Source organism: Melitaea cinxia, chromosome Z, assembly GCF_905220565.1.
Source record: "Melitaea cinxia chromosome Z, ilMelCinx1.1, whole genome shotgun sequence".
Classification (NCBI taxonomy): Eukaryota; Metazoa; Arthropoda; class Insecta; order Lepidoptera; family Nymphalidae; genus Melitaea; species Melitaea cinxia.
The window spans coordinates 16,471,403-16,487,907 of record NC_059424.1 but is presented as its reverse complement, the minus strand read 5'-3'; the positions used below and the strand labels follow the sequence as shown (position 1 = coordinate 16,487,907).

Here is a 16,505-nt window from a genome sequence, read left to right as displayed (position 1 = left end):
GCTGCTGTACGTCACTGCTATCGATGTGTGCGGTTACCTGGTGCGGTGTGCACTGGGCACACCGGTTGAGTGACGCTAACGTGACGCAATTGGTTATATTTTAAAACATAAATGCGTAAGACAGCAAGCTATTCTGTCTTCATTGCACAGCACACCCAGCGATCGTAATGCCTCTGGCAGCTGTAAGCCGTTAAGCCGACATACCCAGTATAGTTGCCAGACCTGTGTATAAGACCGTGGCCTATTACTTTATTAATACTTTTACTATATAAACATACGCTGTCAGAGCTTTTATTGACTTTTATGCAACTTTTATTTTTTGTGAAAAAACAACTTCTTTTGCGATATAAATAAAAATTGATTTTCATTATACGATTTGTAGTACAACAGATTATAAAGGTTTGGTTTCATTTATTTTCATTTATTTTACTTTCTGTTCAGTAGGTGATGTTCGTATATTATTACGAGTTTATATTTTAAAATATTTTATCATTACAATATAAATATGATACAGAGGCTTAGACATTATGTTCGATATTTGTTGGATTATGGATTGATTAATTAAAACTGAAAAGACAAGAATCCTTACAATAAGAAAAAGTTAAGTGCCATGGCGACGGCGACGATGAGTAACTGAGTGAGCGAGAAAGAGTATTTTTGTCGTTTTTAGCTGTATCTTTAGTGTTGAATGTTGTAATATAAAAGTCTAGTTTTCTTAATTTTATGGAATTTATAAGGTTTGCGTTCGTTATATGTTCTCAACAAACTTTTATACAAGTTTGGTGACTTTGAGGAGATGGAGTCACCGCCGTCGTTCTCTACTCACTCCGAAGCGCCTCTGTTGAGCGAAGACAGTGGTCTGCTGATTACAAGTGGCTCGTTTTCTAGTGATTCCGCGAGTGGATGGCATCACATTACATCCGAGGTGAGTTCTATCACTGATGCGTCATAATATGTATTATAATACAGTTTTGACTTAATCTACTTCTTAGTCATTTTAAAAGTTTTTTGCGTAATTTTCTTACAAAGTGCACAACTAAAGAGGTAGCAGAAGTGTTTACGTTTTCGTTTTTACAACTTTCGTAATTTTATTTAGTGTATATTGTAGTTTTACAATATTGTTTACATTTGTATTTAGGTTATAAATAGTCTCACATGGACAGGATGCATAAGTTTGAAACAATAACACAGTGCCAATCGATTTAAAATATCGTTTTACGTAAAACATTCTGATTGTTTCTACTATTATTATTCTTCAAAACATGTTGAAAAACAAATTAAGCTTATCTGCTTTAATTTAAATTATCCTATTTTGACTAATTTGATGTTATTTAATTTTGTGTTTAGAAATTCTGTGAAATTATTTTATTTTGATATATTTGTAATATGCAGGTTTCAAGGAATTCAAATGTTTATATAAAATTTAAATTTCAGCAAATTTCCACCTGAGAATTTAAACATCTATAAATACAGGTAATTTATTATTAATTTATGATGCCATGTGATTGTTTCATTAATGTTGTTAATGCACCAAGTATCATTAAATTTAATTATTGATGTGACGCTGGAACATAATTTTACTGTTATTACTAAACCAAAACATCCATATACATTTGTAAATAATTTTGGTTCCTTGACATAAATACCATTCCATCAAACAAGATACTAAATTATATTTCAATAACATTTGTCATCAATCAAATATAGCAATGAAAAATATAAAAAAATGATAAATCATAATGGAAATAACATTAATTAAAATATCTTAAAGCTTATACTTTTGAAATTAAGATATAAGCTAATTAGCTGATGACTCATTAAAATATAAATACATCATATAATATACTATACAGTTTACTTAAAGGTAGTGGTATAGTGGGTACTCAACTTGAATCATATTCATTTTTCATTGTTTTTTCCTTAACACCACATTATTCATTTATATTATTTAATCCCTATGTGTTAATGTCAGTACTTCTATTGTATTTGTATTGTCTGTGATAGTGTGCTTGCTACAGCGAAATGTTCAATGCAAAGCCATTTTCAATGAAAACAATAAATACTGCAGTGCTTTATAGATAATGTAGTCTATGTTATAAATGTAATATGTCTAAAATATTAATATACAGATTTAGTTTAATTAGTATAAAAGTTATACAATTCCAAAGCTGTTATTATGATAAATTAATTAATATTATAAAAAGCGAAATGGCTGATTTTTGCATTCTCTTAATTGATTATACCTATTCATAAGTAGATGATGCTTAAGGCAAATATTTTTTATTGTCTTAACCAAAGATATAATAATATCTTGTAATAAGAAGTTTATACAATGTAGTTTCACTAATCCCATTTTATGTTTATTATTGTTTTTGTTTTAATTTAAATTTGATAATTGCTTTTTATGTGTATTTATTTTTATGTGTGAATTTTGAAATTTTATTTTAAAATTGTTTAATGTGTTTTATGTTAAAATTGAACCAAAATGGCTCAGTAGTCTGATTTAAGAGAGTCACAGGTGATTCTATTCTAAGCTTATGGTACCAAGATATAGGCTAATAAATTTGTGTTTAAAGAGTACCTTACACTCAGCAGTGAGGAGAAATATTCTTAGCTTTTTTTATAATGAAACAACTTTTTCGCATTTTATCGCGATTAATAATGTTTTTAGATGCCAGACATTTCAGATGCTTTACAGTAACTATGGTCACGAGTGGACTCTCTCCCAGTCCTAAACAGTCCAGTAATAAACTGCGATAAAATCCGAAATAGCTGTTTCTTAGCTTTATGTTATAGGAATATTTCAGTACGTATTTATCCAAAAAGTTAGTATATTAATAGTTAAATTTTAATATAGTTAATGCAAGCGTTAAGTTAGTTTAAATGTGCACTAAGCTTGTCTGCCTATCTATCTAAACTGCCCAACAGTAATGCTTCTATTGTTATAAGATAGTGTGAAAGGTAACTGATCCAGATAAATTACAAGTGTTGATATGCAACATCTGACATCGCCAGTAGAGCGTCAGTAATACTGTCGATAATTGGCCAACTGAATACCTACCTTATAATCGATACCTACGAACCGAACTTACAAATTAACATTCCACGAAGCAAATCGATATATCCGTAAATAAATTGCACAATTTTCGCACCATTTTTTTTTTTTCAATTTTGTTACAACTTGTAAAGTGCGCAACTTAATTTCAAAGTGAAAAGCTGTGACGTCTCTTAATACGTTGTATTCGATTTCAAATTATTCAATTCACAAAACCTTAATTTTATATCGGTACCATTGAAATTAAATTAATCATCAAAAAAAGCCTACAAAAACACAACTCGGAAAGTAATACAGTAGCACGCCGGCGAATAATCGTTTTAAAACGTCAACAAAAATAATATTTCAATAGCATAATTCATCAGTGTTATAAAAATTGCGTTTGTGTAAGGACATTTGAATTTCCCGGATAGACAGCTTTAGATTATAGCTGTTTCCGACGATATTAAGAGCTGTTTTACACAGCGCATATACATCGTTGCTCTTTGATATGCAGTTGCAAGAGAGCGATTTCGATGAGCGGTCGTTGTCGCTCTGCGAGTCAACGGAGACTTCGGAACGCATGTGCGGTGATTTTTTTAATACGGTGAAGAAAGGACCAGGAAAAGTCATCGTCACCGCCATCGAACCTCCTCCTGAGTTTCAGGTGGGTTTAAAAATTATAAATACTTTTTTTTAACATTTAGAAAGTTTTGTTTTCTATTTTGCGAAGTTTTTGTAATTATATATATATATATATATATATATATATATATATATATATATATATATATGTTTTAAACACAAATAGAATAAATATAAAATAGAAATTAATATATTATAAGTGATTTTTATATAATAAATAAATCCAGTTTTATAGTGTCTGCGAATTTCTCTACGTTATGTTTAATTAAAATCCTATAAAAGCTTCAGAATTTATAAAATGCAGGGGATATATTTTTGGATTACTAAAAATCATTAGTAACTAATCCGGACTAAAAATATTTAACTTATGTATTAAAATGTAAAAAATATAAAAATATTTCTATTTGCTTTTTGAAACAATAAAATGAAAATAAAATTATAAATCAACGATATAAAACGGAATCGTATTGCGTCGGGTCGAAAAAATAATATGAAATTATCAAATAACAGCTTTAAAATAATATTTAACTCATATTTAAGCATAACCCTGTTTTATAAAAATCAAAGATATTACATATATTCAAAAATTATACATACATAAAAAAAATATTCAAAAATATTACATACACTCTTCAAATAACGATAAAATTGGAACGTTTATGGGCTTTATACATTTGCCTGCGATTTCTTTCTTTATTGAAATAATTATTAATAATAGGTATTTCGTATTAATTGAAGATTTTGAATGACTCGTTAACATCTTGATAACGATGATATTGAATTGCGTTAAATCATTTTATCGTAATTATTTTTAATTATTAAAAGGAAATAACGCTTAAAAGTCTAGCACAGTATCCAGAAAATGTCTATGAACTGAATTGTCTATATATCAAAAAGAAGTACTCGTAACTGTCTTTCGTTATTGTGAACGTTGTTTCGATCGTTAATGTTTCCAAGATGTCGTTGGACAAGGGATGATATACCTACTTTATTGGGACTTATTCACAAATCAAGAATAATTATTGTTTCTTTTGTAGAATTTTTTTAATATTTTTTTTTTTTTTTTTAAATTATCAAATTCTTGTCTTAAAACAAATATTATTTGAAAATCATTTTTAGTGTGAGCGTGAAAAAGGTAAAGTTGTTAGAAGAAAACAAAAATTACAATTGGAATTAAATAGTATTAAAAAAATACTTAATGCAACTAATTTCTTTAAAATTATTAAGAATGTCAGTTATATGCCTAGTTTTTAAACTGTATAGTGGTACAGTTAAAATAAAAAAATTAAAATTGTGTAGAATATTGTACCGACATCGTGAAATAAAATCTATTTCGCTATATTAATGATCATCATATACGTATTGTAATCATTGAGGTCAATGACTATTCTTCAGAGTATTCATATATTTGGAATATTAGAAATTTCTATTTATTACCTAATAAATGTATGGGACGTAAAATATTTAAATTTGCTTTATTGTTGCAGGATAACCCAGTCACAAGTGTAGATTGTGTACCTGCTTTTGTGAGCTCACCAAATAAATGTTTGGCTGTGTGCGTGCCTCCATCGGTTTTATTTACGAATAATATTAATAAAAATAAATCATCGAACTTAGAAGTTGCCATGACCACTAGCCATGTTTCGCCACTGTACCCAAGGAAATTAAAACCCGAGTCGCTTTACGAGCGCAGACAATGTATCAATCACCGATTCGCAAGCCCGAGACTTTTACATCTCAGTCCGTGTCGAATCAATAGACCTTCTTCTAGAAACTCTCTCTCATCGCGCCTATCTAGTAGTCATAACTCCCTTGTAACTCAGTTTCAAGCGGACGACTCTAGCTTTATCACGCAGGCAATATCGCACGACACCCTGTCCGCAAAAACTTCCGACATAACTGACATGTACAATGTTCCGTTCGACAGTGACATTTATGCGGTTCCCATCGACATGGTCCGACCCAGTCACAATAACGTAAGGGGCAAAGGAAAGAAACCGCTAAGGAATAATAGGAGGCGCGGTAAGAGCAGTTCACAGAGTACAGGAGTGAACAGCGTCGCTCCCGACAGAGCCTACAAGTCCAAGGAGGCGAGACACAAGGACACGAAAACTAAAAGACACAGTTTGCCGAGTTCGTCTTGCAAGAAGAACGTCACCGACTCGGATACAGATTCGCTCCACCTGACCCTACGGGAGATGAGAAAATACCTCCACACTCTGTACTCTAGTTCCAGTGACTCCGAATGCCGGAATACTATTAATAAGAAAAGCAATACAATAATAACGAACGTCGGCATACATATGCGACACGGCAACAAGGACACGGGCACCGCTGTGTTTCTAAAAGAGAGTAACGAGATATCGCGAGCGGTGGAAACGAACAATAATAACAAGAAAGCGAATAAGAATACATTAACGATGAATTCGAAAAGTAAGAAGCATAAAGAAAATATTCCAAAGGATTGTAATATGATTGAGGAGAATAAGGACAAGAAAGGGAGTCATGGTTCGAAGGTGAAGATGTCTCCGGTTAGGATGCTGTCGATGAACTTGAAGCAGAGTTTTTGCAACTTATTTCGGTGGAGGAAGTCGAGTGACAGTGACAGTGTAGAGAGGGTGGGAAGGGAACCCCCGGCGGCGGTGCGGCGGGCTCTACCCCCTCTTCCCCAATCTCCACACCAGTCGAATTCTCGCCGTATAGCAAACGAAGAAGATACTATCATGGACTTCGCTACATCGATCCAGAGAGTTAAAGACGTAAGTAATTATCTTTTATGATTCACTTGACAATTGATTGGTTCATACTTTTCAGACCCTCTCTTGTACTTTTCCACCCTTATATCACACCGTAACATAAGTTCTGAGTTCGGTAAATGTCATGAAAACTAACTGTCCTCCCTAGCTAACATCCTCTTTTAAATAAGAAATCTTATTACAAAACTCACTAATAAAACTTACTAGTAAAATATAAACTTATTAAGTTGTCTTATGTTGAGACATTAAGCGAGAGCAGTAGTAGCATAATCAAGTAATTAATGCGAAAGTTTGTTAACGATCCACAATTCGGAATCTCATAAAAATCCGAGATCATTAGCAGCTTATAACGTTATACTTCGAAGTATAGATTTTACTCTGAAGTATGAAGTTTGTAAGCTGCTAATTATCTTCTACGGACTAAAAACGAATTCGACACATTAAGCATATTCTGTGGTGCTGCCGAGTTTAAACCTACGGCAACTACTTTCGAGTTGCATATTCCATCCAATATGTTATTGCATATCATTTGGTATTTCTCATTAAAATTTGTGCGGTCTCTTAAAACACTACACATAAATTGGTTTTAATGCATTGTATGGCAGTTTTAAATAAAAGATATAATATATTTTAAGTGTCTGATAGTAATTGTAAATAGCTCACTTCAAATACGCGTTGCATCGTAACAAGAACAAAGCGAATAGATATTCAAAGCTTACAGAATACCTATAGAATGCATAGAAGAATATCAAAGAGATTCACTTCAATCCGATATAATCGGTTCGAAAGGCAACGCTGACAAAGCTTATAGACGAACTTTTTTAAACTCCTATCAGAATGTATTTGTTATTCCTATATTTCAACAAATAACTAGCAGCTTAAAAGTCATCGTAGTATCTCAAAGAGATACTCAACTAAGGTTTTTCGAAAAATATAGACGAATACCGACTATTACTCGGTCCGCTTAATCGCACTATGGGCCCGACTTTATTACCGGGTAAATACGCTCGTGTAACATTTTAGAAAATAACACATTTAAAAAAGTTTAATAAGTTCGTAGCACCTATTAGCTAACAAAAAATATCAAATAAAAATCTGATGATGATATAAGTAAAATGCTGTCGTAATGATTTCTATTATTTACTACAATAAACGAATATTTCTGTTTTAATTAACTAATGGATCAACCTAATACGTTGGACTGTGACTATACAATATTTTACACAAATACTCTGTCCGCAGTATATATGACCTAAGGATTGATAAACGTTATTGAATATAAAGTCGATTCTTATTGAATGAACAGGGCCCCGGCATCTCCGGTTTTCAAACAGAGGGCTAATGAATTGCAAATTATTACAAAAGTTCAGTTAATCTGCAAAGTCGCTTATTCCCTTAGGGCGTCCATAGTATTGCGAGGTTTTTTCTCGATAAATGATTGTTTGACATTGCATTTTCAGTAATCTTTTTTATTGGCTTCTCAGTCGAGGGCGCGTTAATGTTATTATATTACTTCGACCCGTTATTAATGCATTTTCCATTCATATGATTGAATATAAAAGCTCAATCACAACACTTAAAACTGGCTAATATGTAAGGATATTAAAAATTAGAAGGAAGAAAATGTAAGAGACACGTTTTCCTAGTCATTTTTAATTCAACTTAAAAATACATTATTATAAGGATATTGTATTATTTTCAAAAGATTTTGAAATAGTATTATTTTTTTCTGTAGTATGGGTGGTACTGGGGACCCATATCAGTGGAGGCTGCGGAGAAAATTCTCTCAAACGAGCCTGACGGGTCATTCATAGTGAGGGATAGTAGTGATGACCACTACATCTTCACGCTTACCTTCAAGCTCAATGGCCTAAGGCACGTCAGGATAGAACACGACCAGGGTGAGTGATACGTCTAGATTTTATCACTTTATTTTTATTTTGTATACAACTAGGTTGTCAATACCAGTATGCGGTCCACCTGATGACAGTAAGCGGTTATAGTAACATCGGAAGCGCGTTACCATCCCTACCCCCCATCCCATCCACAGAGATATTGTTGTATGAGAGCAGTATTGTTTGGATGTGATCTTATGTAAAGTCGAGGTACTTCTCCAGTTGGGCCGCTCCAGACTCAGAACAGGATATTAACAGATCTGCAAAGGGCCTTTGACTGTGTGCCGCGTCTATGTACCTGGTGGGCATTACGATTTAAAGACTTGCCTGAAATCTATATTGACATAATCAGAGACATGTTGGCGAAACCTGTTCCTAGATAACTTTTAGGGTACATGAGGGCTCCGCCATTAGCCCGTTCTCGTTCAATGTAGTTCTGGATATTTTCTCGGAATGTATCCAGGACCAGCCTCCATGGCTAATGATTCATGCCGATGATATAGTCTATGTTGATGAGAGCAGGTTGAAGCTGGAGTGTAAAGTGAATCTCTAGAAGGATACGCTTGAAAGCGGTTGTCTTAAGCTAAATGTGAGGAAGACCGAGTAAATGACTTGCGGTAGTCCGGTCTCACTCAAGAGCTTCATGTCATGGAAATGAAGATGCTGCGGTAGATAAGTGGCGTAACGAGAGACGACCGCAAATGCAATTCCTTTATCCAAGGAAGTCTCGGGGTCCGTGACATAGCTGTTAAACTCCAAGAGCGGCGCCTGGGGTGGTATAGTCATGTTGTGCGATGGTCTGAGGACTACGCAAGAAGCGCCTTGACATGTCTCTTCCTGGCACTAAATAAACACTAATAAACTTATAATCTTTAGGTGAATCTATTATATCTTATGGACTAAGCACCTACGATCTTACATTTAAATCACATCTCGATAGAATCAATCATCTCTAATTATGAATCTTAAAAACAATTGTACCCATATACATAAGAAATAAATACAAAAACAACTCTTTGAAATTATTTAACTACTGCAAAGTAATGCCAATACATACTAAAATAAAATATACATAAATAAAAGTTAGCTACTGCTGTATAAATACATAAAATTTAATAACTTTATTATAGTACCAAATGTAATTTAAGACTTTATCGAAATTGGAATTTTAAATTTCGCGCCATTACTACACATGCTGCAATTGCTCGCGGCGCCTTTCGAAATGCAACCCAAATAATCGTTGTTCTGAATGAAGTTCAAATACTCGACAACAGATGGCGCCACTACACTTAATTTCCAAGTGGAAAACCCCTTATATCTTTAAAAACACACCCTTTGGGTTAAAACGGGAACTTTCTTGTTCGAGGGGGGATAAAAGGCTATCACACTATATAAGTATACTTATCGTGCCGGGACTCCTTTTTAAATTTTATCGGCACGCACATTTTATCAACTAAGTTTTATTATATATAATGATAATGATTTTTACATTACTATATAATATCGTGTGTACTTTAGTATTATTACTTTGGAAACACAGTGCACTGTTAAACTGTTAATTGTTTTTGCTGCACTGTTTATCACATAAATTGTATCTTTTTTTTTTTGTAAATAAATAAATAAATAAAAATAACTAGACCTCGCGGACGTCCAAGAAAGCGATGGTTAGATTTCGTGAAGCAGGAAATGAGAGCCAATGGTGTAACTCAGAAGGATGCAAACAAACGCGCAAAGTGGAGATGCGTTAGTTAGAAGGCAGACCCCGGCAATAGAAGCTAATAATAATGCCAAGCAACAAAAGAAGATCAACGGATTTTTTTTAAAATTCAAATACCAAAGAAGTAGTACGCACAAATTTTTCGGTTTTTTCTTATTTTATTTACACAGTATTTTCACCAAAAAAAAAAAAAAAACAAGCCGTTATCGAGTCTTCACAACAATAAGGCAATGTTTATATAGATAATTTATTGTATTAAGTATACTAATATACTCTTTTATGAATAATAGATTTTTAATAAATTTACCAAAGTATGATATTTGGTTCCGTTAGTGTGGCTGAGTACAATACATCATACGCCCAGTGTGACCAAATCTGATAACAGATCCTAACAGGATTCCCATTACACTTTGAAACACTGAAAGATAAAGATAACTCAATTACTAACAAAGGCATCGTTAACTTGTTTGAAATTGTTACAAAAAAAAAATCTAGATTGCTACTTAATAAATGCAATAGTGCATTTAAATGCTTTAATAGAAACGTATTAAGTTCGTTGAAATACTCTTATTCTCGGAATCGTGACGTATTAAATATCGTTAATTAATTTCTTTTATTATTATTATTATTATTTAATACTGTTAATTTAATTGTTGATAACGTGAAAGATAATTTTTTCACTCATTTGCATCATAAGCTTATATATGCGCTTAATTTTCCTGGTCACTGTCACTGGAGCGTAAATAACCCCGCGATACGCTCATTTTCCAGTCTCTATCGAAATCATACGGGTATTTTCAATTTTGTTGATCTAATTGTATTATTTAGTTCAAATATAAATTGAAAGGTGAAAGATTTATTTAGCAAAAAAGTGGCTACCGAAAATAACAAAAAATTACGCTTTTAACCAAGTATATATAGATTAGAACAGTGTATTCGTAATTTATTTTTGTTTGCTTTCCTGAAATATGATTTTTACTACATGCACCCGAATAGGGCGAATGCTAGCGTATCACAAAATAAAACTGACACACAGTGCTCGTTTTGATTGTTCGAAAATTCGTAAGTTTCTTGATGGGAAATATAGCGAGGAAACCTAGAAATACGGAATGAAACTCATAAAATCTGCAAAAAAGCGTTGCGGACTTAATTTCATATCCTTCTCACTAACGATGCAACAGTAGTAATAGAATTACATGCTAGCTACAATCTATTCCTACTGTAGTCCCAGCCCTCTGGCATTGGTGTGTCCCTACATTTAAAATTGGTACCCTATTTTTTTCTCTAATGAACAGCTGTGTAGACCAACAGTAGAGAAGTTACAGGCAACTATTCCACTTTTTAAAACAACGCTTTCACGGCTTGCGCTTAATTAAACAAATGACTCGTTGAATTGATCAAACAAATTTGCAAATTAGCCGTTTTTTCGTAGTGTAATAATATTAATTAATAAATAAATAAATTATTTTATTTTTATTAAATTTAATAGTACTAATAAAACGTTTTAATTACCTTACACGCAATTTTATGTACATTGACCAATCCGGTGCATGGAAATGCGCCTGGCAAGTTCTGTCCGCAACGTTTGCGCTTTTATATTTTTGTCGTGCTTTCAAATTCATGGTCGAACTACGGCACGCAAATGTTTGTTTTCGGCCGTACACGGCGTTCGTCGATTAATTAAAATCTTTTTGCTCAAAGAGTAGTTTATTTTATCGACCATGACTGTGAATAGTTTCAAAACAATGCAATCAATCATTTACTTTCGTCTACAATTTATTTATCAGTGACTGATAGTAATTATTATCAATTCCTATAGTTGTTGTTATGCTAGCTTACTAACATCAAAATGTCGTAATTAGTAAAACTTCGTTTAAATTTTATATAAAACGTTTTAATCTATATTTAACCGACTTTCATAAAAGGAGGAGGTTCTCAATTCGACTGTATTTTTTTTTATGTATGTTACATCAGAACTTTTGACCGTGTGGACCGATTTCGACAATTTTTTTTTAATCGAAAGGTGTTGTGTGTCAATTTATTTATTTATTTATTTATTTATTCGAAAACCAACAGCGTTACAATTCGTATATATATGACATTTAACACAATACTAACAATAATAAGGCCAGTAATAGGTTTTCGTCTCTATACATCTTAGTACTGTTACAAAAGGGCAGTATTAAGAGCCGACATTAAAACGACTTAAAAAATAAAACAAAATTAAGTTAATAAGATAGCCACGTAAATGATAGTAACATAAAAGATACATGACCCATCACACTAAGCATCAAAGACTAACAACAAGACGTAGAATAAGTACAGTGAGTCCAAACGTATACAAATAGCCAATGTAACATAATCCTTATATATACTTAACAACAGACATTGCAATTCCATTCATCTGTATAGATAACAAAACTTTGTAGTATATAACAAACACAACAACATCTACATGCAGACTTATAACTTGAATGTATCTATTACATTTATTTCGTTTATAATGATTGCATATGAGATTCCTAATTTACTCTTTTAAATTTTTTATTAAACTTTTTATTAAACTTTTTTTTTAATTGAGATTTCGAGTTTACGAAAATATCCATATCCTTACACATCTCATTAAACAGACGCGGCAGTCTAGACAGAACAGAGTTGGCTGAGTAATTGGTACTACATTTGGTCACATATAGGAGTGGTGTATGTCGGGTACGACGCTTGGGTGCACAATATGATATTGCTCCTACAAGCTCGGGACAATCCACGCGGCCGTGGACAATGTCATACAATAAAGAAAGACTAAGCATTTTGCGACGTTCCTCCAGTGTTAGAAGATTATTTAGGTGACAATTCTCAGAATAAGATAGGGACGGTTGTCGACTTCGGTACAGAATGTGTTTGATAAATTTTTTTTGGACCTTATAATTGGTCCCATTTAAATTTATTTGAAATCTAACAACTACTTTTCGAGTTATATCTAATAATGCGTTTTTACTTGACGCTTTTTTCGTCGACCTACGTTGTATTATACCGCATAATTTTCTACTGGATGTACCGATTTTGATAATTCTTTTTTTTTTTTTTGTTGGAAAGGAGATATCCCTAGTTTAGTACCATGATAAGGAAACCAGGATCTGATGATGGGATCCCAAAGAAATCGAGGGAAACTCTTGAAAATCCGCAATAACTTTTTACTGGGTGTACCGATTTTGATAATTCTTTTTTTGTTGGAAAGAAGATATCCCTAGTTTAGTACCATGATAAGAAAATCAGGATCTGATGATGGGAACCCAGAGAAATCGAGGGAAACTCTTGAAAATCCGCAGTAACTTTTTACTGTGTGTACCGATTTTGATAATTTCTAATTTAATCGAAAGCTGATGTTTGTCATGTGGTCACATATAAATTTTGTTGAGATCTGATAACTACTTTTTGAGTAATATTTGATAACGCGTAGTTACTTGACTATTTGTTTGTCGATCTACGTTGTATTACTCGTCGATGTAATTGAAGTCGGTTTTTTTTCGTTTGCGAGCAAACACAATTATTTTGTGACGACATTGTGTAATTTATAAATGTTTTACTGTCTAATTTAATCGAAAGCTGATGTTTGTCATGTGGTCACATATAAATTTTGTTGAGATCTGATAAGTACTTTTTGAGTAATCTTTGATAACGCGTAGTTACTTGACTATTTGTTTGTCGATCTACGTTGTATTACTCGTCGATGTAATTGAAGTCGGTTTTTTTTTTCGTTTGCGAGCAAACACAATTATTTTGTGACGACATTGTGTAATTTATAAATGTTTTACTGTAAATGTTTTTGAGTTAATAATGCTTTCGAATGGTTTTCCCTGACTATCCGGTCACAACCGAGTGTTGGCAATAATTAAGTACGCCGACGCTTCGTACGTTATCAGAGGCGTTGTGGGTAAACATCAATTAAGTCGCGTCATGTCCAAGAGGTATCAAGTAACAGATTCATTACCTCCTCCTATAAACCTTTACGAGTAATGTTTGTTCATAGAAAAAAAAATTATAATCTAACCTATCTATACTTGAATAAAAATAAATTGCCGAAATCTGCCAGCGTTCTTTCTACTTTTCCGCTTGCTTTTCTTTAGACGCGAAGGAACACGGTGACCTACAGTTTCTTGCCTGGGCCCCGTAACGTAGGTGGTAATAGCATGCTGACGATGGTGTATTATGTTTACATAAATTCTGACGACTGCAACAAATTCTTAATACTTATTTTTTGTTGTGACAAGTTTTGTATAAAAGTAAAATATATGATGATTAAATATAAATAATAAGGCGTCATCACAAGGGCTACTGAGTCCACCCTATGGTGGATAGTCCAGTGTACTCGCGACGTCTCTAACAGACAAAAATGAAAGCAAATCGCCAGGAGGGCTACCCTCGGGAACGTTATTGACCCACCGAACACCCCACCATGGTCCTCGTCAGCGCAACCAAGACCACTCTGACTAGAGTGTCCTACTAATCAGATACGAGTTCGTCGGGTCTGTGAGCTTAAAATAAATTTTGATTTGAAAAAGTCTCGATTGTAATAAATAATAATAAAAAATAATAAAAAAAAACTGAACCGACCTGAAAAATAATGTTTCAGGCTTTCTAATCTTGAGTAATTTCATAGGCTTTGAACAAGAAAAAATTAAAAATTTCTCACTCCCGGAAGCCTTACTAAAGAAAATTTAAAATTAAAAGAAGGGAAAAAGTTTTTATTACAATAGATTTTCTTATGGCTTGTTTAAACGCAAACATTAAATTTACGTAAATAGTATCATGATTTTTAATGTTGAGCCACAGTATACAACACGTATATAATGTTAATATAATAATTTATGGAACAAAAAGGTACTTGTACAGGAAGAGTATTAATTTTATCAATCAATTTGTTAGTATAGTAGTGGCAACCAAAGATCAAATATTATATTTACAAACACAAAAGCGCAACGCTATGACAAAATGAGCTCGAAATTTGTACAGTTAAATTAGTAATCAGTGTATGTATTTATATATGTATATATGTATGATTTTATATTCTACTGTAATTTATTCTAATTTATATTACAAGTAGCTGATCCCGAAAACGTTGTTTTGCCATATATGTTATTAACCCCCTTAATCCACCCCCCCCCTTAACTTAGGGGTATGAAAAATAGATGTTAGTCGACTCTCAGACCTACCCGATATGCAAACAAAATTTCATAAAAATCGACCCAGCTGTTTCGGAGGAGTATTGTAACTAACATTGTGACACGAGGATTTTATATATAAGATTATTTTTTGCTCACTTCTAATCGCTTCTCTATGCCCTATCCTGCCATGTCCCAAAGGTTGTCTAGAAGAAATCGCTCTTTTAGCGATAAGACCGCCTTTGTACATCTTCCTGTACTACTTTTGTTTGTATCTTTTAATAGTGTGCAATAAAGTATATTATTATTATTATTCAAAATCTGCAAAAGAGAATGATGTATCCGTTTTGTTTTTGTATTGATTTACCGAATTGTAAATGGTGCGTAATTTAGCAGCGTTCATTAGTACAATTCTTACTTTCTATGTTCAAATCAATGTTATGGGTTGCAAAATATATAATGGTTCCTGAGTTTCTTCACGTTACATACATTCGTTTTTGAGTGAGGATTATTGTGTGCCAGGTACACAGCTCGTTCATTTCATGAAAATGTTTTATCGGGTATAACTTAAGTTTAATCGAACTATTTATCAGTTTCCATTTCATTATTCCAAAATTCTCGATTCTCGGTTTGACTGTTTATTAAACTCGATATTAATGACTTTGATGTAATGTGAGATAAAGTATTTTCATTAGCTTCAAGTAACGAATCATTTGATTGAACCTTAAGAAACGTAAGCAGTAAAATATTGCATGCGATTTAGGTTAGGTAGAATTTTCGCAAAAGGGCATCCGTCGACTTATTCAGCTTAATCCGCGCGACGATGCCTAAAGTTACCACTAAAGAACTTTTTAAAACCAATATTGCAATTTAAACTAAAAAATATTGTATGAAAAATAACTAACGAAAAAATATAGAAACGTGTCACACGTTGTAAAATTATCTAACATGTTAATTTTGAAGTCAAAAAATTACGACAAAACCAAAGCACGTTAATTTAAATATTATAGATTTATAAATATTATATGAAATCAAACTTAACGGATTGCACTTGTTAACTACATATTTGCTGTACGCCTCAGTTTAATTTAAATAAATTATCAATACTCGTAGTTCAGAAAGAATTGCATTTTTTAATTTTTTTATATTATTTGTTTTTCGGGAAATAAAAAAAAAAAAACATTTTCTCAGGCTTCTTCATTGAATTAAGTAGTTAATATCTTAATTCGTCAGTCCAATTTACTTTTATAAGAGTGACCCCTTGAAAGGGTGGTCCGCTGAATTCTTTTCTTCTTACTT

At 32.6% G+C, this 16,505-nt stretch overlaps 1 protein-coding gene across 1 annotated transcript in view; it reads left to right on the top strand.

Moving 5' to 3' along the window:
* The first annotated feature begins 665 nt into the window (after positions 1-665).
* Positions 666-16,505, top strand: part of LOC123668732 — a 50,324-nt gene continuing 34,484 nt past the window's right edge. The window contains exons 1-4 of the mRNA XM_045602428.1: positions 666-925; positions 3,552-3,701; positions 5,167-6,438; positions 8,171-8,336. Of these exons, the coding sequence (XP_045458384.1) occupies positions 797-925; positions 3,552-3,701; positions 5,167-6,438; positions 8,171-8,336 (1,717 nt within the window). The 5' untranslated portion in view covers positions 666-796. The remainder of the gene's footprint in view (positions 926-3,551; positions 3,702-5,166; positions 6,439-8,170; positions 8,337-16,505) is intronic.